The sequence below is a fragment of the Vipera berus genome, assembly GCF_964194415.1.
Source record: "Vipera berus genome assembly, chromosome: 1".
Lineage (NCBI taxonomy): Eukaryota > Metazoa > Chordata > Lepidosauria > Squamata > Viperidae > Vipera > Vipera berus.
Window position 1 is genome coordinate 118,093,944 of NC_138202.1, and position 21,158 is coordinate 118,115,101.

The window sequence follows — 21,158 nt, forward strand, 5'->3', positions numbered from 1 at the left end:
CACGCCCTCGTCTCCACACCCGAGAGTGCTCCAGCCCATCCGCAGCCGCGTCTCCGCTGGTCATGCCTGCTACTTAGAGTTCCCCCAACTCAGTTTCCCAGTGGCTGTGTCCCAGAGCCGAGTTACACTCGAGGGGCCGGTCTTCCTGACAACCCCCCCATCCCCATCCCTGGGGCTCCTGCCAGGGAGAAGGCGCGGGTTGGCAGCTTTAGCTCGGCGCCAGCCTCCTTTCTATTCGCAAGCCTCGAGTGGATGGATCCCCGCTGTTCTCTCGGTTTGAGGCTTCCCCATCTCTCTCTCCCTGCCGCCCCGTCTGAGGTCGATGCTCTGGTAAATAATAAATCAGTTGGAAAACAAAAGCCGCTCAGATTTATGGTCCGAAGCGCTAATTAGAAACATCATTTGAGCAATAAACTTAAACACTTTCGAGCAAATGCCTGCGGAAAAGAGAGGGAGCGAGCCAGGAAGCTGGTCCTCGCCTACAGCAGCCGGGCCCCGGTGGCTTTTAAAAGCCCGGGGCCTCGCCGGGAACGGAATTTTTAAGGGAGGGCTGTGAGAGGTAGGATGGAGGATTTTCACCCAGAGGTTGCGGGGCATCTGGCAGCTTTCCAAACGAGTGGCACCACTGCCCGTTCGGGCGGAGGTGCGCGCGCACCTCTCCAAAGGTTTGAAGAGGTGTGCGCGCACCTCCACCCGTTCAGACGTGCATGCACACCTCGGAACAGGCAGTGGCGCTGTCCGTTTGAAAAGCTGCCACAGCCCGTTTGCAGGCTGCTGCCTTCCTCCGAAGGCGGTAGCTTTGCAAACGGGCCACGGCAGCTTTCCAAACGAGCGGCGCCACTACCCGTTCGGGCGGAGGTGCGCACGCACCTCTCCAAAGGTTTGGAGAGCTGCGCGCACACCGCCCGTTCAGAGAGGTACGCGCGCACCTCTCCAAACAGGCGGCACCACTCTCCATTTGGAGAGGTGCACGCGCACCACTGCCCGTTCGGAGAGGTGTGCACGCACCGGGCGACTGGGAGCCGCAGGAGACGGCTTAAAGAGCTGCATGCAGCTCCGGAGCCGTGGGTTGCCGACCTGTGTCCTAGAGTGACTCATGTCTCCCGCTCCTGCCATGGCCAGGGAAACATTTGCAAAGATTCATCTAGTGCACCAACTGCACCCTTTTCTGGACAGGGAGGCCTTGCTCACAGTCACTCATGCCTTGGTAAATTTCTATTTGGATTTCTGCAGTGTGCTCTACCTGGGGCTGTCCCTGAAGATTATCCAGAAGGTTGCATGGGGGGAAAGAGAATGATATAAACGCAAATTTCAGGCTCTAGAAATGGAATGGGTGGCAGCTGGGGAGCGAAGAGTTAGGACTTAAGAGGCAAGGCAAGGCAGTGGTTTCCTCCAGTGAGAGCACAAATCACCCACCAGCTCCCAACCACAATATTTTAGATGAAACTTCAACTTTGCCCCAGTTTCAAATTCAGATACTGTTGAGCAAGAAGAAGGTTGATTCAAATCTCAAATTAGCCGGTGTCATGTAATCATGCAGACTGAGAGTTGGTTTTAAAGTTCTGAGGTCATGATGAGTAGACCTTGCTATATGATAATGGCTACTGACCAAAATCTTTTACCCCAAATTCTCTCCAGCAAATCTTAGTCTGAGATAAAGCAATAACAGTCCAAAGAGACAATACAATTATACTTTATTTCTTAGAAGACCAAAGAGGGTAGGAGAGGTCAAACACACAGAAATGGTAGGACCCCTCTTACTTACTTCATACACGGCATAAATGAGAAGAGGTGGATTTCTCTTGGGCTCATAGATGCAAAAGGATATACAAAACACACACAGAGAAGCAGGGAGCAGATCTTTTTTTTAAAAAAAGATAAAAATAAAAGATAAAAGAACCTTTTAATGGAAGCAAAAAGAAGAGGCTAAATAAATGTGTTGCGTGGAATCATGGTTCCACAAACCTGCCTGTATTTTTCAGGCTGAGCTAGGGCAGGGGTAGGCAACCTTGGCTCTTTTATGACTCGTGGACTTCAACTCCCAGAATTCCTGAGCCAACACAGGAAGTTGAAGTCCACGAGTCATAAAAGAGCCAAGGTTGCCTACCCCTGAGCTAGGGCAATCTGCAAGCTGGCTTTGTTCCACAAATGGAAGTTGGGAGGACATGGAAAAATTATGATGCCAGTGGATTGGTGACACGTCCCAGAAAGAGTGGGACTCTTTGACCCCCCAAAATTAAAAAGAGGAACGGCTGTTGCACTTCAAACATTGTGGCTGTACGTGCTAGGCTGACTGCTGTTGCGGCAGCTCCTTCTACTCCCTCCTCTGAGATTTGTAGCACAGCTTTGTGCTTGGCATTGAGCATGGCGACTGGTTCATTTTGAGAGATCCCACACAAATCGGCATCATAGAAAAGCCCAAAATCTGAAAGGAAACATTGAAAGAATGCATAAGAAATGGCTCAGCATTTGAAAGAAAAACTGAACTAGAATTAGATCTAAATCCGCAAAACTCCACGTTCAGGTCATTTCCACATGACATCTTTGTACATAGCTGAGATATGTGGCTTTTCCAGAATTATTTAAAGAGGAATTATGACATATACAGTATTTGTAATAACCCTATTCTAATAACTGGCCATGCCCCTCCCTCCTTGTAAAAGTCTTTCTGTGATACACATTGGCAAGTCAATCCCATTCTGCAATGTTCTCCCACCTAGTATAATTAACTGCTTCCTATTTAATTAAACATTAATTAAAAGCTCAATACCATATTCAGTCAACTTCTATTACCTAATGTTTATGAGTGTGATACGTTTCTTATCTTTTCTCGTTATTTTCTTCTTTTCTTTCTTTTACAGCCATCTTTCCAAGTATTCTCTCACAAGGGAGGCCAAAATGACTAACCTGCAAACAACCCTAAAAGCAGTGCTTTTTTGTCATAGAACGCACCAGAACAGAGTTTCGGCACCTTTTTTCAACAGATTTTTTCAAGTTTTAAAAGTAACTTTTGAAAATTTGATATTTGGTCCACGTGGACTTGAATCACCCTGTCGAGCATAGCAGCTTGGCGGCAAAATCATTAAAATGGTGTATGCAGGCTGCTTGTGTGTTGAGTCCGATGCATGCATACTTCATCCACGCTGGTTGTGATGGTGCTGCTTGGCTTGTGGCATTGCTCGGCTTGTGATTGGTTGTGTGGTCGCGCGCTGAATGCTTACTGGAGGTGGTGGCCGTTATGATTCGTTACACAACTGACATGAGTGGGCGTGTGTACAGTGATTGACTATGTGCAAAAGGTAAATAATCTTTTTATTTTAAAAAATTGTTGGTGAATTGAAAATCTTTTTAAAATTTTTAGTGTATAAGTGTGACCCCAAATTTAAAAATAAAAAAAAAAATACTAATTACTTCTCAACCACCAGTCCTAACAACTGAATATATAATTTTTTAAAATAAAAGATTAAGAAGATGTGAGTTCCGGCACCCTTTTTCTTACAAAAAAAGCACTGCCTAAAAGTCTCAATAGCGTTTTCTTTTCCCCAATGCTAATGAGGTTCTGTTACTCAAGACGCCTGCACTGAAAACAGAACCAGGGAAAATGTTTTTTTTTCTATTTCCCCATTATTTATCCTCCAAAGTTACAGACAGTCTTCAACTTAACAACCATTCATTTACAGACAATTTGAAGTTGCAACAGCACCGGAAAAAAAGTGACCTATGACTGGCACTTGCATTCACGACTGTTGTAGCATCTCCAGGATCACGTAATCGGAATTCGGGTGCTTGGTAATCAGAATGTATTTACAAAGGTTTCAGTGCTCCAGGGTCATGTGATCGCTATTTGCAAACTTCCCAGCTGCCTTCCAACAAAAGTCAATGGGGAAGTTGGATTTGTGACTCAGTTAAAAACTATACTGATTTGCTTCATGGCAAAAAAAACCAGTCATAAAATCAGGTGTGACTCACTTAACATCTGCTTTGTTTAGCAACAGAAAATCTGGTCCCCATTGTGGTTGTAAATGGAGGACTACCTGTAATCCCAGAAGCAGAGATAAGACGTAAGCCTTAGTTAGCTTCACTTTTTCAAGGAAGAAGAAAATACGGGAAAGAGAAAACAAAATTATTTGTTTTCCAGTAGGTTTTGAGCAATGCCAGTGCCAGGTACCCTTCTTGAGAATATCTGTTTTGGATGATGCCAAAAGTCCCCTCTAGGAGCAAAAGAGGTGGCAGCCTTTTCTTCTCGGAATAAAGCTATATAATTGAAGTGAATTAAATATGGCTAGGATTGGCACTGAGGTTGTTGTTTTTTCCCCTTCTTCTCACCACTGACTGACCTCATTGAGTTGACACTAGCAAGTCCTCACCTCTAATGATCCCATTGATTTAATTTCTTAATTTTTCTTACCCATTTCTCCAATGATCTCAGCAAGATCCTGAGATGATTCCAGCTTAAATTTCGGTAGCGTTACTATTGTTGGCTTCAAAGGCAAGGCCTCCACCTTGTTCAGAACTGACATGACGGCTGTTGCAGTGAGACGTTCCTCTATGTCAGAGAGGCTTGTCAAGTGGGAGCGAGGGGTAAGGATCACCAAGCTCAAATTGTGATGCAACTGAAACTGGCCAACCTGACAAAGCAAATATCCATCAGCCTCTAGTCTGTCTCCCACATTCTCACTCTCTTTGACTTAGAAAAGCATTCGTTTCCCCCCCCCTTTTTTTTTTACTGTAATAAGTCTTAAATTGTACTTGCTATTCTCCATGGCTCCTGTTCTCTAACTGTGCCATTTGGAGAATGACAGGGGTTTTGTGGGCTCAAAGACTCGAATAAACCCTAAGAAATTGCACAAAATGCTTCTTTACAGAGAACCTCATTGAATAAAAGTTTAAATATATTGCCCAGTTCAGCAGCAGGAGTCTTGTCTTGAGTAAGCAGGCACAACTTTGTTAACCTGGTGAGAAAACAGTAGAAGGCGATTTCTTATGACTTTGGAGACAGCTTTACCCTATCTGGTGTTCTCCTGATGTGCTGAATTATGCAAATAACATGACTAGAAATTAGGGGATTAAGGCCCATCATATCTGGAAAGCATTAAATTGAGAAAATTGTTCAGGGATTAGAATACATACCCAATCTAGTGCCAAGCCAATTTTACATTCCTGCCTTTTCCTGAAGAAACCATAAAACCATACTTTTGCTATGACACTGAACTTATTTTTATCTTCTTCATACAGAAAGAGCAATATAGGCAACCCAGTCCAAATGTCTATTTTGTGGACCTCAGAACTGTAGAATTCACCCAGTCAAAAGTTAGACACAAACCACTAAGAAATGGAGGCACTGATTTTAATATTATTTGACAGAATATTAAAGAGTATGCAATCTTTCTTTTAGATTTAATGGGACAACCTTCTCTATGGAAATATAAGCGTCCCCACTTTAATGACATAAATATCATTGTCCATCTGACAGTACGGTAATGTCTTAAAAGTATCACTCCTGGGAACCTAAAAATTATCTGCTTCAATACAGAATTACAGTTTCTAAAGGTCTTTGGACATTAGCCATAATCACTAAGTAAAATGATATTAGGAAGGTACAAGAATTTGACCCAGAATTTGAAACTGGAGTTGTGATTATTGCCCCAAGGCAGTTTATAGGGTTCATGTTAGGGTTGCAAGTAATATTTTTGAAAGGCTGAAGTGGCAGATAATGGTGTGAAGTAGATTGGGCCATGCTTTTCTCAGTGGTTCTTGAGGTTTTATGAGTTTATGTTTTAAGCTATGTTTCAGTACACTATAGATTTATTCCACTCATTACCAGTTTTCTGCAGCCATGATCAGAGTGATTCCAAAGATGAAAAATAAAGGTTCAAGGATTACACGGCTTTAGGTTGCCCATCTCTTCCCCAGCAAAATGAACTGAGTCTGGCTAATGCAGAGGAATGAGAAGATGTGATTATCTAGTTATCTGTCTGTCTGTCTGTCCATCCCTCCCTCCATCCATCTGAATGGCATGGTCAATAGACTTGTTTGAGACCTCTGAATTAATTCTGGCCTTTAAAATACTAAAAAAGAAAGTGTTAAGTAGTGGGCTCTTGGGTGCAGGAATGACGACATGAGGCTGAGTATAGGATAACTCATACTTTATTCTCGCTAGAACTGTACTGAAACTTGGGCTGCAACCAGCCACAATATATAGTCTAGCCCCCAGGCATCAGCCATTAGGTTTGAACTCACTCTTGCCGCCTGGGGCTAGCCAATTGCAGGACAGGAGACAGCTAGTCTGGGTTGCTGGAGAGCCATTAGCTGCTCCAGCAACGCACATGGTGTATCACCACAAGCCCAGTACATAACAGAAAGAGTGCCTGCTTATGCATTAAAAATAGATGGTATAGTCTTTGTCTAGTCCAAAAATGGTTTTTAACTCAAAAGAGCAAAAATGCTGGGCATGAAAGTGGAATACCATGTATCTCTAGAGAACAATAACTCTCATGGTATAGGTAGAGTATTTGCCTTTAAATTTACGGCCTTTGTTGTTATCCCTATACCTACTAACAGTATCTATCTATCTATCTATCTATCTATCTATCTATCTATCTATCTATCTATCTATCTATCTATCTATCTATCTATCTCTAAAAAAAGATTTAAAAATCAAATATATATACATAATGGCAACTGCGAACCACATAAAACATCACCAGATGACACATCCACTTCCCAGAACCAATTAGCTTCCCGGCTCCCTGATGGGAAAACAGCCACCTTTTGAAAGCTTTACAAAATGTCAGCAGGTTGGGACCAGCCGGGTGTTCCAGACCGCAGATGCTGTGATAGAAAAACCTTACCTCCTAGGTCCTTGTTACAACTTATGTATGAAGGAATTTATGGAATATGAATACTTCATACAAAGTATGGATGAGATAAAAGGGACTTGAAAAAGGCTGTCCCAGTCATATGCACATTACCTTAGCCTGCAAATTGTAGTCAAAGTAGGAGGCCACTGGATATTTCTTACTGGTCATCATGGGTACCTTGATGGAAGGGAGACCAGGACGGTAGAAATCTTCTAAGATTGTAGACTTTTTTTTAAATATAGTTTTCCATTTGGCTGAAAAGTTAAAGAATTTGGATAAGAGGAAACCTCTTTATGTGTACATATACATATAAATATACATATACACATATACAGGTACAGGTACAAGTACATATATCTCAACCATATAAGAAAATAGGAAGAGCACTGCTGAAGCTCACTAAAAATGAATGCAGTCTACTACACAGGTCACATAAGCTGCCATTCAGTTATGAATGTCGAAATAAATATATAAAATAAATATGCTAGTCTTGCCCAAAGGTCAGCTGCTCCAAGATGGAACATTTTTGGAAACGTCTGACACAATTACTTATATAATGCTGTAAAGAACTCCTCTTTTTAAAGTAGAAACTGACAGGCTCAGAACATGCACTTTCTTTTTCTGGCTGCTTGTCTCATGGCTGGGTTCATCATACATGAAGCAGACCCAAGGGATTTTTTTTTTTAAAACAGTGGTTTGTTGAACAAATATTAGTGGCCTGACTTACATGTATCTACTGTGTGTGTAGTCTATAATGGGTGGGTTCACATGTCCTGAACCCTAAAACAAAGAAAGCACATCAACTGATTCTTAAATCCAACATTGTGGGGATGGGTTTCAAGGATTAGGTAGATACACTCTGTGATTATCAATAAAAGCTGACCTGAAAGCGGGGCAAACAACTTACACTTGTGGGCAAGTCTACCCTTCAGCTCGTAATATTTAAATAGTGAATAAATTTAAATTAAGTTTATACAAACTCATAATATTTAAATGAAGTAAAAAAGCGTACTAAGTAAATAATTTTTCCTCAGTTGAGCTCAGTTCTTGATGTCTTGTTGGCCATCCATGTTGCTTTTTTAAAAATAAAAATAGTGAAGCCACTTGCCATTGCGTTTTTTTCCAGTTTGTTTTATGCTTTCAAACATTTAAAGGGTGTGGCATTCCACAGATATAGATGCAAATATTTAAATGGAATTGTTAGTTGATACTTTCCTTCACCTGTTAGGGAAAGTAGGCATCCCTTGGTGTTTCACAGCTGGAGGAATGAAGCTTAATCATCTCTTTCCATTTTTGCTTCTACAGAATAATCAGCAATTTGAACAGGGTTCCATGATATGTGGAACCATACCAACAGCAGCTGGGCTGGGCTTATGGGTTTCTGTACTGAGGATTTTCAATTTTGTAATCCACATAAAGTAACTATGAATGTGTTCGACACCCATATAAATTCATTCAATAAATAAATAAGCAGTTGCTAGTGTCACAATTCTGAAGAGGTACAGCATGCATCCATTTTAAGAATGATCTCAAAATAATAAATGACTGCCTTATGAAAGAGTTTGGGAACAATTTTGAGAGCCAAATGATTGCCAGACAAACCTTACTTGGTTTGTCCTTGGATTACTACTGGACACAGATCAGCATGGCAGATATTTGCCCATACTGTCATGAATATTTAGGCCCAACTAAGTTCCTTGCATCAAACCAGGTTGCCTGACGTATCTTAGAATTTCAATGTGAATAGGAAACTATCAATGTCACCTCAGTTATATATTGGCCACTGGGACTAGTTCAGTGGTGGGATTCAAATATATGAACAACCAGTTCTCCGTGTGGGTGCCACTTCCAGAAGTCCATTCTGGGCCTGGGCAACAAAAAATTAGCTACCAGTTCTGCCAAAGTGGTGCGAACTGGCTGAATCCCACCACTGGACTTGTTATCTAAGGAATGCTGAATGAAAGATGGTAACATTCAAAGACAGTGGCAGCAATATAGAGACAGATTACCAAAAAGGCTTGGAAGAAAGAAAAAGTCATAAGACAGAAGGTATATCCTGAGGAATGAACAACTGAAGTTACTCCAAAAAACCTGAAGGGAAACAGTGTGCATTGGTGACAAATCACATTCCAGCATAGAGTCTTCAGGAGATGGTGCAAGAGAATCTGATGTGGCATCTGTGAGGCACAGAAGAAATTGCTAGTGTTCCTTTGAGTAAGTCATCTGAACTGCCAAGAAGCTGTGTGAACCTTCACATTTTATGCAAATATAAACTAGGTAGCTATTAGATTATAAAGATACAACTTGGCTTGGCAATATTTAGTAGGAAATTCTTTAAAGAATTCCTTAAGAAAGGTAATTAAATCTGCATGGAAAGTAATATTGTCACAGTCCACCCTCCCCTTCCATGTCTGTCTCCTCTTTTTAGAATTTTTGTAAAAGTAACTCAACAATGGATTGTACAAAGCTTCAAAAGTTTTCTTTGCTTTGACAAAACTTCAGGCAAACCATAACTTTGAAAGCTGCTCTGAAAAGCAATCTTCCCTTTCCACCTATAAACTGGAAGCAAGACTGACATTTGCTTCACTTCATATTGCTCTAGATCTCATTCAGCAGTTCAGCTACTGGAAGCATCAGATAAATCTTACACAATACTGCTGAAAAAGGCTCTTCGGATACTGGAATTGCCAGATGAGGCTTTTGGTGTCATGAATCATACTGCCTCTGGGACACGAGGCTCCACACTGAGCTAACCACAACTGTCTTGCACAAGCTAATCAACACATGCCAATATCTGAACGTTTAATTTCTATATGTGATTTATTAACATAACAACAGCATAAAAATATAACAGGGTTGTTATATTTTTAATCCTTTAATAATTGCCACTCTTAATCTCAGACCCAGCAACACATTTTGCACGGTACAAAGAATACAATTATTCTACTTACAGTGGAAGTAGACAGCGTTGAGGAGTACCATTTGGGCATCAGTATCTAGGTCATCCAAGAGTTTCTTGATCTTGTTACCAGTACGTTCACTCACCCATGAGTTGATATCAGTTACTGCCTGGTATGTGTTGTTACTAAGGAGCTTCAGCTTGGTTTGATAGAATGTACTTGTTAGATTATGAAATCCACTTCCCATCTTAAGTGCTGTGTGTCAAAAATATAGATTTTAAAAAATTCAAATAGCAGACCACCCCAAAGCATGTACCACTTACAATAAACATAATTATAATTCTTTTTCTCCAAAGATTTTATAGTGTGCTATTCATTTAAAATATAAAGATGGATGGTTGCCAACTGTGGCTCATTTACAGGGAATATGTTATGCTGTCATTAATTCATTTTCTTAAGGGACCAGAAAAGTGCTCTTAAGGAGATTCTTATATGAGATTTATAATCAATTCCTTTATAAGCTATAAAATTTCCTTTGGAAGTACTCATCTGGAAAGCAGAACTGCTTAATTCATTCTTTGCATCTGTCTTTGTACAAAAGGAAACAATAATCCAACCTACCAAAAGCAGCATCGTAGGAGACAGAATAGAAATGTAACACAAAATAGGCAAGAAAGTGGTAACAGAACACTTACATACTTTAGATGAGCAACTATGAGAGAGATGTAGGTGTCCTAGTAGACCAGGGCTCTTCAAATGTGGCCCTTTTATGACTTGTGGACTTCAACTCCCAGAATTTCTCAGCCAGCATGCCTGGCTGAGGAATTCTGGGAGTTGAAGTCCACAAGTCATAAAAGGGCTAAGTTTGAAGACCCCTGTAGTAGACCATCACTTAAGTATGAGTCGGCAGTGTGCTGCAGTTGCCCATAAGGCTAATGCAGTTCTAAGTTGCATCTACAGAGGGTTAGTTTCAAGATCATGTGAAGTGATAGTACTGCTTCCAATTCTGGCTACCACAATACAAAAAAAAATGTTGAGACCTTAGAAAGAGTGCAGAGAACAACAAAAATGATAAGGGGTCTGGTGGCTAAACATATGATGAACGAATGAGGGAACTAGGTATGTCTAGTCTAACAAAGAGAAGGACTAGGGGTGATACAGGGGAAATAGGTCGACAGACGATGCCATAGCTACTGCTTTACACTCTGTAGCAAGTCATCTTGAGAAACCTGGAAGTTACGTCAGGATGCTTTTTGTTGACTACAGCTCGGCTTTCAACACCATTTTGCCGAGCATTCTCATCGAGAAGCTGACTGACTTGAAATTCTCCCCCGCTATCTGCGATTGGATTCAAGACTTTCTTAGGGATTGGGTACAAACAGTGAGGGTCGGGTCTGCTTTGTCCACCCCCCTGAAGCTTTGCACCGGCACGCCACAGGGCTGTGTGCTTAGCCCCTACCTGTACTCTTTATACACTTATGATTGTGTATCATTGTGTATCATCCACTGCAATAATCAAGTTCGCAGATGATACAACTGTGGTGGGTCTTATTACAGGTGGGGATGAGACAGCATATAGGGCAGAGGTACAAAAACTATCCATATGGTGTAGTAACAACAACTTGCACCTAAACATTGGCAAGACGAAAGAGATGGTGTTAAGACTTCCGGAGAAAAAAGGAGGAACCTGCCCCACTTTACATCGGGGAGGACTGTGTAGAGAGAGTTTCCTCCTTTAAATTTCTGGGAGTCTACCTCTGTGAAGATCTGACCTGGAAAGTTAACACAACCCAGGTGGCTAGAAAGGTCCAACAGAGGCTTCACTTTCTTAGGATCTTGCGGAAGAACAGGGTAGAACAACAGCTAATGACCCTCTTTTACCGGTCTACCATAGAGAGCGTCCTCTCGTATGGTATTGTGGTTTGGTATGCTGGTCTGACAGCCGCGGATAGGAAAGTATTACAGAGGGTAGTGAGCACAGCACAAGACATTGTGGGCTGTTCCCTGACACCACTGGATGACATCGCCAGGGCTCGTTGCCTTGGAAGAGTGAGGAAGATTCTCAGGGATGACTCACACCTCTTTACTCACACCTCTTTACTCTCCTACCATCCGGTAGGAGATATAGGAGTATAGCCAGCCGTACCAACAGGCTGAAAAATAGCTTTTATCCATGGGCTGTTAGGCTTCTAAATGGGACATAATCTTATGCAGAATTGACTTGGGAGGCTGGTGTGTGGTGTAGTTGGTTCACATAGTGTGGTGGGATGGAGGGTTTTTTGTCACTGTGTGTTGGGGGGAGAGAGCACAGGGGGAGGCTCAGCTAATCTCGATGTACACATGTTGTACTTTGACAATAAAGGTTTATTATTATTATTATATGATAGCATTCTCCAGAACTTGAACGGTTGTCACAGAGCAGAGGGAGTCAACTTATTCTTCAAAGCACGTGAGGGCAGGACAAGAAGTAACAGGTGTAAGATCATTAGAGATTCAAGCTAGGAGAAATTTCCTGACAGTAGAGAACAATTAATCAGTGGAATGACTCGTCTTTGGAAGTTGTGGGTGCTGTATCACTGAAAGTTTTCAAAAAGAGACTGGACAGCCCTTTGTATAGGATCTCCTGCCAGGGATTGGACTAGAAGATCTTCAGGTTTCCTTCCAATCCTATCATTCTATGTTCTATGAATTAATATGCTATTTATTGATTTGCACTATGGGAAATTATCTGAATAAGCAACTTCCCATAACCCAATTCTACAAACAGCAATTAAACAGAATCCTGCTTATGGATCCAGGTAAAAAGTACTACAAAACATATATTTATGGGTGCTCAGAAAAGGGAAAATCAGCAACAAAAATGTTCAATTACAGTAAGTCCAAAAATGTCACTAGAAGAAGAAAGGAGAAGCACAATAATTTAAATTACTGTGCCTTCACTTTTTGTTCTGCTGCCATATTTTACATTTGTATTTTTTAAAAACACGCCAAAGTTATTTTTGGACTGAGTCTATCAAAGGGGCAAAGAAAATATAGTTACAATATCATTAAAAAGTTCAAAATTCAAAAATGCTTATAACATACTTACACACACATACACAAACAAACCTTTTTGCAGGGTCTTAGGAATATATGAATAATAATAAAAAGAAACTAATACCAGTAACATTTATTAGTTAAAAATCCAATTACAATAAGTTAGTTTTTTCAAACCTTAAAAAAAACCTGTAGAAACTCTGGCCCCAAAGGGTACCGTATTTTCCGGCGTATAAGACGACTCGGCGTATAAGACGACCCCCGACTTTTGAGAAGATTTTCAAGATTTTTCGTCTTATACGCCAGAAAATACTTACATGCCAGTTGCCAAGTGTCCGACACAAGCCCGATTCAGCCCCGTCTGATGCTCATCAAACTGAAAACAGGCTACAAAAGGCTTTTACAATTTTATCTTGAAATTTCCCTTAGGGTAGACTGGTCTAGAGTATAACCCTAGTGATGAGACCAAACATCTGGCAGAACATATCTTATACTTCTACAGAATTTAATTGTACAAGCTGAAGTAAGTAATTTGGGGATTTGAACGTTAATCTATTGATGGATACATGGAGAGAATCTCAACTGTAATTTCCAGCACAAGCCAGACTTCAGTTGTGTTCCAAGAAGAGTTTTCCATTTTGGAACACACTTGCCTCTAAAAAGCAGGCCTTTAGTTAAAAGAAGACCAACTGTTTACTCACCTGATTGATAAAAAATCGCATTAGCTGAAGTCAGGGCTTCGGACTTGCCAAGTATTTTCAAGGCTCTATGCACACATGCAAAATCTTTAGGATAGAACAGCAAATTCTCAAGACGATCTTTAGTTTCATCACAGGCTCCTGAATGACAAAGATATGTGTACGGAGGGGTTATTTGTCATTGTGCAAATACAGATCCCCCCCCCCCCGCAACCTATTTATTTACTCTTTCAACTCCCAAATTCTTAGATTTTATAACTGCCTTTGCTATGACAATTACTTTTCAAGGCTGCCAAGTGCAACTCATGGGCTTGATTCTGAGACCTGGACACACGCTACCTCTTCATTGACCTTACCCTTCACTTTAACGGACTTTCATGTTGCAAAGATCACATCTGAATGTTTACAGTGTGTGGATAAACCAGTACCAGTGTTTCTTTTGGTTAGTGTGGTAGATGATACCTTTTCTGGCTTTATTAACACAATTTTCAGCAACAGAGAATGTTAAACCCATGTGACATTAATCACTAACCATTGGATGATTTAGTGTGACAATGCTAAACAGATTTCCCAGCCTGTTTCCAGCATTTGAGACATGGATTAAGTAAAAGTACAGCAATTGTTCCTTCTCAGATATAGTAACACATTCTAGGGCCCTCAAATATTTTGGACCTTAACATTATCAACTTTGGGCCAATGGCAAAAAAGTGTGGGAGCTGTAGCCCAAGCTATCTGGGTGATAGCTGACTGTTTTGTTTCCTCAGGAGCAAAAAATTCCTTAGACCAGAGAACAAGTGATTCAGTTTGCAGCATAGGCTCAAGTTCTGTGGGTAAGGCCTCACAGAAGGAAAGAAGTTAGGCAAAAATGGTGAAACAGATTGGATGAAAGGAAGCTGTAATTTGATGGTTGGAGCAAAACCTTTTAGTGAAAAATGAATTGTGTCCCCAGGGATTTTAAGCAATAGTAATCAGAATAATAAATTGTGCTTAGCTGCCTGACACAGCATAGACACAAGTATATCTCGAACAAATGCTGCAAAAAAAAATCTGTCCAAAGATTTATTTAGGTTGCCAATGATTCCCAAGTGAATGTGACTCACTTCTAGAAAGATAGGAATTTTATACTTAGTTTAAATGAAGATGCCCCTAGTTCAGGGGTAGACAACCTCGGCTCTTTTATGACTCATGGACTTCAACTCCCAGAATTCCTGAGTCAGATGCTGACTCAGGAATTCTGGGAATTGAAGTCCATGAGTCATAAAAGAGCCAAGGTTGCCTACCCTTGCCCTAGTTTAATAATGTACCTTTCTTACAACAAGAAGGAGATGGGAAGATAGAAATGTGTCTACTGTATTAGCAATGCTATTTGAAACAGGGATGTGTATGACAGATAGGAGGGATGTTTCATAACTTGCGGATTTTTTTTCAGAGAAACATAATATCTAAGAAAGTATGAAAATATATGAATATATTTTATACTAAAATGTAGTATACTAGGGAACCATTCATACAAACATAAATCAAGGAGCTGACAGATAGCAGGAGACCCGCTCACACTGAACTGCAGACCCTCCAGGTAAGGAGAAAAAAAAATGAGGAGGGGACCCCAATGGCTTATTCTTACCTAATAGGAGATTGGAAAGCATTGTTATGATGCTAAGGGGTGAGAAAACCACGTTATCATCATTTTTCTGGAGTGCTATTTTATAGAAGTCAAGCGAAAATCTGGACAGAGCCTCAGCCAGCTTCTGTTCATCTTCTGCAGTGGATTGGGTACAGGTAGGCCATGGTTTCCAGCGCTGTGAGCATGAATCAGGTGGGCAACTGGTATCAGACACCGTGGGAACTGGGGTAGTATTTGCCGTGGTTGATCTTTCTGTTGGAACTTCAGTAGATTCTTCTTCGACATTTGGAAGTTCCGGATCCTGATTTTCAGGGACAGCCTGTTCAATCATCACAGTATTAGTATCATTTTTTCCATTTTCCACTATTGGTCCTTGTGCATCCTCACCTGAATTGAACTATAAAATGTTGATATTAAGTAATAGTGGGTTACAGTTATACAAATAGGAATTTGTGCTTTTATATATCAGCAAAATCAAAAATAAGTGGCACTTTTTCTGACTCCAAATATCTAGGGTTTAAATTAAAAATAAGCATATTTGGCACCATATTGCATATTAATCACAATTAAATGTTTTGACATTTTGCAGTTTAGGTGAGTTTGACATAGAATCGGTTTTGGAAAACATTTCATATAAAAGGAACTCTAAAAGATTAAACTTCAATACCTCGTTCCTTAAAACAAAACAAAATAAATCAGAAGTTTAAGTTCAGCATAGGTTTCTGAACAGGCTGACCCAGACAGCCTGCTGGCTTTCATTTGATCTATAGTACTATTGAGTTCCTCCAGGGAAAACTCGCAGGGGAATAGATTTTCAGAATTAGACAGTTCTGGACACTGATGATTGCTGTAAGCAGATGAGACATTTTATCCCAAATGGCTCTTTCTAAATTTTTGATTCTGAGACATGGAAAATACATGATCTTCTCCTGCATACTGACCAGAGAGCATAAATAAATGTTTTCTTTTATTTCTTCATGACCATATGGTAATAGTTTGAGATGTATTAATAATGTTTCTGAAACAGAATGAAAATGTTGCTGGGTAATCATGCCTTAATAAATTTATGATGGTAGAATACCTAAATTTTAAAAATAAATTGACTATTACTTTCAATGCAAAAGAAAGCAGAGTTAAAAATTCCTGTTCTGATCTCTATTAGCCAACACACCTGATTATCCTTCTCCCCAAACTGTCCTTCATCCTCAATGTTGGTAACTGAATCCAGAGTTTGCTTGGTTTCTTCATTTCTCTCAGCCTCTTGAAAAGGAGTAGGTGTCATATCATTTCTATTATCTACCTCTCCAACGATGCAAGTTTTCTTGAAAAAATAAATCCTCATTAGATAAATCAATGTGGTCTGCTTTCATCATATACAATACCTTTTCCTTCTGATTTAAAAGAGAAGTTAGTTGTGTTAGTTTTAGTTCAAAGTAGGGAGGAAAGGTTAGAGGGCATGCCTTTTGAGAATTAACAAAATTGTGTTAGTTGATAGAGTTAACACAATTGTGATCTGAATTTTGAATCAGACCTGCTTTCTCGAAAACCATGATAAGATTCTCTGCCAAACGGTTTCATCCTGGCATTTGTTTAGTTTAGGTTCTTCATTCGTCTCAGCAACTGTTTCTCTTCCGTATGCAACCTTGATGTAAGGTGTGATGGAGAAATACACCCGTTATTTAAATGCATAATTTTCTAAATTCTAAATAGTAACCATGCATTTCTTATATCAACAATGCTTTCTGATTTAGTTAACAAATAGATAATTCAACTTTTTAACAGTCAACATTCAAATCTTCACTATTTGAAGGAAGAATACTCCCGCCCTAATAATTTATCCTTAAAAAACAGACTTAGATTTGCTGACAACAGGCTGAGGTTTTGTTGTCTATTCTTCCTTTGTGGAGAGGATTGTCTTAAATTCAGACATTCTCCTTTGAGATAAATATATGATGTGCATGCAACTTGCACTGTCCTAGAAAACATTGAAAATCTGATTTGAACCACACGGTGGCAGTATCAGGTCACAAAGGATCTGAACTAGGAATCCTGTTGGCTTCTTGGCTTCTCTCTAGGGCAGGGGTAGGCAACCGTGGCTCTTTTATGACTCATGGACTTCAACTCCCAGAATTCCTGAGCCAGCTCAGGAATTCTGGGAGTTGAAGTCCATGAGTCATAAAAGAACCATGGTTGCCTACCCCTGCTCTAGGGAGTTCACTAAGGGCTGTTTCTCTTGGGCATGTTAATGTGCATTTCTCTAGTAGTCCATGACTTAGCAGAAGAGTGTGCTGATATAGTGCGTGCTGCCCTGACATCTGAGCCCCACTGAGCGGCAATGCAAGGCTAGTATGTGTTGCTGTCCTTAACAGTTTAATGAAGACAAATTAAGGAAAGCAACTGGTGAATTTTTCTGGCTTTGTTTCCTCTACCCTTAAATGCAGTCTGCTAGTAGGAGACCATCTAGCAATTGCTCTCTCTAATGCATTGGATGGATGGGTTGGGCAAATGAAGACGAATGCTTTGAGCAATTGGCTTAGCCAGCTGTTTAGTTTATAAATATGGAGGTGCTCTTTCAGTTTCATAATGTGCCCCTCCTTCACATTTTCAACCAGGCTAGTTTTGGACATGAGTTTAGTGCTCTTTCCAAAGTAATTAGGCCTGTGTTGGACGAGGTGACAGGCATGGAGGTGGGTTCATGAAAAACATCGGGGTTCTCTTTCCCACTCACCCCACAACTTTTCCCCATGTCTGTGACTTGTCAGTTAGGCTAGGCACAGAGGACAACTCTGGGATGGAGGAGAGGGTGTGTGTGTGTGTCTAGATCAATAACAATTGTTGCAGGAACAAGTGCTGCAAAGGAAAGGCAGTCCTGGCAATGACCCATAAGGGAATAGGCAAAATGGGCTGCCTGGCCGCATCAGGGAGGGAAGTTGGGGTTGCTGTCTGTGCCCTGGAAAAGAGCTGCAGCCAGGCAAAAATGCTTCCCACCACCATGTCCCTCGTACAATCATACATTCACTCACAAGTGTACTCACAAGCATCCAAGCCAGTCCACACTTTGGTATTTTAAGGGGAGGGGGCGATGTCTAGTGGCAGCTTCACCTGGCCCAGGCCCTTACCTTACCTTGGCAAATGCTAAGACGGAAGGGTGTGTTTAGGAGGAAAAGTGATAACCAAATAAGATACAAACAGGGAAGTAGAGGCAACACCTGGAAACTGGTAACTATTACAAGCAGACAAGAGGATTCAATTGCCAGAATCACAAGCTACGTTGGGCAGCATATCCCGATGGGGCTCTTGCCTGGAGCTTGGAACTTTGCTGGAAGCTCAGTAGCAACCAGAAAAGGAGCATCCACACTGTGAAACAGCACCTCATCCCACTCCTGCAGGACCTTTTGGGGAAAAATAACGGTTGTTTGCTACTTTATAAATGTTAAGATTTCGTTTGAACTGAATATTAAAGAACTGAGTATTGAAGGACAGGGGCATAAAGGGCTGAGTAGCAGTAGCAGCAGCTCACAAGTCCTAGAAGGATAGAGTTGACCCAGAACAAAAGCCTGTTGTTGGGGAAAGTGTGTGGTGCAATAAAGCACTGTGTGCAGATTTGCTATGCTGTGGTGTATCCAGTGCTTGGAAAGCAAAGAACCTTCACACAGCCCAAGAAATAATAACCAGAAAATGGCCATAAGAAGTCCTCATAGCCAGAAGCATTAAAAAAAAAACCCTAACTCTCTAATGCATTTATTGGTGCCAGAATCAGCTACACATAAGCTGCCAGAATGCATTTTTTCTCCTGTTTCGTACTATCTTCTGAGCACTACAAGACTAGAAGTCCCATCACTAAAGCTGTACGTAGGAAAAGCATATAGGAAATCTAACAAGTATTGTAAAAGCATTGGTAAGGCACTACATTGGTAGATGCCAATGGCAAAGTCAGATGTCCATTCTCTTCTATAGCCCTACTCAAAAATGGGAATGGATGATGGTGCCCAGTAATCAGAAGGGGGTTTCCTATACCAGCTTAAAGGGGCCAAAAAAAGCAGGGCAGATCCCAGCCTCTAGCTGCATGATCAACCACATCAGCAGTATTTGGTTCCCAGAGGTTTGCCACCATAACCTTGGCTTGCTCCTAGGACTGCAATCTTCCTAGATTTATCCCAACCAATATCAGGACGCTGCATACCCTCAGAAATCTAATAAAAGTTTAAATCTTCTCCATTGCTCTTAATAAGGTAAATAACTGTCACTCACCTGCTGAAGACTCGATGTGGCCATAATGGCCAAACACACAAGGGCCAGCCAAGTCTTCATGATGGCAGAAAGCCTACCAAAAAAATTACTCTCGTTTTTAATCCCAACCAAAGATGGAGGCCTCTCTCCTACTTCTCTGATCTTCTTCCTTGAAAAATATCAAAACAGATTCTTGCTGGAGGAATTCTGAAAAGCAGCCACTGGTTTTGTCCCCGTCTCAAATAACTCCTTGTTGTTCTTCTCTGGCTGTTGGCATGTTCCTCTCTCCCATTTTTCGCAATCTCTGGTCATGTGATTAAGCCCAACTTAGTTTCACTCTCTCTGGGGGAATTCCAGTAGTCCAGCAGATCTTGCTGAGAAGAAACAATTAGAAAAATATGATGAAATAAAGAGATTTTTCAAACAAGGAGGGGAAACAGGAAGTTCTCTGAATGGAAGAAAAACAAGAGAACAGGAAGCAACTTTCTTTGTGCAAACTTCTATAGGTAATAGAACCAAACAGTTGTGACATATATTACCTTACCTTGAGAGAATGGCACAAGAGGGAGTGAAATTGGAGGACTATGAACGGTCCATTGGTTGGCTTTAAACCTAACCAGTTAAAAATTAAAGATGATTGATTCCCCTCTCAGTGAGGATTCCTGTAAATCAAGAGGGTGGGGATAAAAGAATGGGTCAGCCTGTAGAATATTCTATCATGCAGAAAAAAGAAAGATAACATTGGTAAACAATAACAAGCTGTGACTGCAAACTGCTTATTATGTTCTTGCAACTTATTTTAAAAAGATTGCTTAAATCAATTAAAAGTTTTGCATAGTGTTAAGTTTGTTTTGAGAGGGCTCTGTGAACTCGGAAGATAATTTAGTAAATGACATTTTGTAACTGTAAACTTGATCTGGAGATGCAACCTATAGGCTACAGATTTTTATATGGAAATAACTTCAATGAAGAGAAGTAACAGCACGCTAAAAATCTCCACGTCTCATAATCATTCAAATGTGTATATCCAGTTTGCACTTTATGATCCTTGGTTGCAAACATGTAACAAAATGCTATGATATATCCGTGATTTATATTCCTATTCAATTCAGGGGTGTTAAATTGCCGGCCTGCGGGCCAGACGCATCACACCCACCCCATTTCCGGCAATAGTAAAACAGTCCCGATACATCGCACAATGTCACGTGACGTTGCGAGTTTGACATGTCTGAATTATATGTATTAAAACTCTTCTCATGTAGCAAATCCAGCACCAGTTCCTCCTTTTCTTATTTCACTGCACAAGCATGTTCACTTGTTCTTGATCTGATTTTTCACATAACTCCCTGTTGAATTTCTCAAGTTCCTCCAAAGTCTTGAAACCCCTTTATTCTACTAGCACTTAAAATATTCTTGATAGGTGCCAGCACCAATATTGTACACAAAGTGTCAGAAATTATTTCTTTGGAAGTCTTTTGCCAAGAGAAGACAGTAAATACTACTTTAAAACTGGAATGGCTAAGGAGTGGGTGAGGGAAGAGATGAAGATGAAAATTTAGGAGGACATTTCCTCTAGAAATGGCTAGCAGGCTATGTTGGTGCATTCAAGGACATGTCATAAAGGTTGTTTTTATTGGGTATTATTACAGATACTACTGTTATAGATGTTAAGTTGATGTTGAATTTAATTACGGCAGCGAGACTTTTAGTAGCTCAATATTGGAAGAAGGAAGAACTGCCGACTATAGAAGAATGGACTTTAAAAGTTTCTAACTTGGCGGAAATGGCAAAGATTTCAGTGTATTTGAAA

At 40.6% G+C, this 21,158-nt stretch overlaps 1 protein-coding gene across 4 annotated transcripts; it reads right to left on the reverse strand.

Moving 5' to 3' along the window:
* Window positions 1–1,677: 1,677 nt before the first annotated feature.
* Window positions 1,678–19,631, reverse strand: SERPING1 (serpin family G member 1). 4 transcript variants are annotated; one of them, XM_081337559.1, is made up of 9 exons: window positions 19,370–19,631; window positions 16,650–16,760; window positions 16,290–16,439; window positions 15,119–15,437; window positions 13,498–13,635; window positions 9,812–10,015; window positions 6,972–7,114; window positions 4,409–4,628; window positions 1,678–2,425 (listed from the first exon to the last, which is right to left on the reverse strand). In XM_081337559.1, exons 1-9 carry the CDS (start codon window positions 19,427–19,429, stop codon window positions 2,175–2,177), a joined length of 1,596 nt encoding a protein of 531 aa, XP_081193685.1. In that variant the 5' UTR covers window positions 19,430–19,631; the 3' UTR covers window positions 1,678–2,174. The 4 variants fall into 4 exon arrangements, with proteins under 4 accessions (XP_081193685.1, XP_081193684.1, XP_081193687.1 ...); XM_081337558.1 differs by having other exon boundaries at window positions 15,119–15,515; XM_081337561.1 differs by lacking the exon at window positions 16,650–16,760.
* Between the last annotated feature and the right edge of the window lie 1,527 nt (window positions 19,632–21,158).